Source organism: Candida margitis (genome assembly GCF_024628925.1).
Source record: "Candida margitis strain CBS 14175 chromosome Unknown scaffold197, whole genome shotgun sequence".
NCBI lineage: Eukaryota > Fungi > Ascomycota > Pichiomycetes > Serinales > Debaryomycetaceae > Lodderomyces > Lodderomyces margitis.
Window position 1 is genome coordinate 1 of NW_026261848.1, and position 462 is coordinate 462.

At 44.4% G+C, this 462-nt stretch overlaps 1 protein-coding gene across 1 annotated transcript; it reads left to right on the plus strand. All coding sequences in view use genetic code 12, as the record gives it.

Moving 5' to 3' along the window:
* Positions 1 to 16: 16 nt before the first annotated feature.
* CANMA_003662 (uncharacterized protein) lies at positions 17 to 434 on the plus strand (the record flags this gene model as incomplete). Its single annotated transcript, XM_051815858.1, has 1 exon — positions 17 to 434. A coding segment is annotated over one exon (418 nt), but the record flags the coding sequence as incomplete, so codon positions are not given.
* Between the last annotated feature and the right edge of the window lie 28 nt (positions 435 to 462).

Consider the following 462-nt stretch of genomic DNA (forward strand, 5'->3'; position numbering starts at 1 on the left):
GTGGGATCCATACTGGATGCCACCTGCAAGTGTTAGTTCGTTGCTTGCATCTGCTGCTACTGCTGCACCACTCAGCACTTCTTTAGATGCTACTTCATCTGTTCAGACCGAGGTGTCAACTGTTGAAGAAACATCAACTACTCAAGAACCAACTGCAGAGTCAACTGCAGAATCATCAACCACTGAGGAGTCAATCACTCAAGAGTCAACTTCTGAGTCAACTGCAGAAATATCATCCATTGAGAAATCAGCCTCTGAATCAGTCACTACCTCGGTAAGCCAAGCTCCATCATCTTCAGACTCATTGATTACTTCTGCACCAACTACATCCACTGACAATCCATATGCCACCTACCCAAGTGTTGCAAAGACTGCATCAATCAATGGATTTGCCGACAAAATTTACGATCAATTGCCGGAATGTGCTAAGCCTTGTATGTTTCAGAATACAGGTGTTACTCC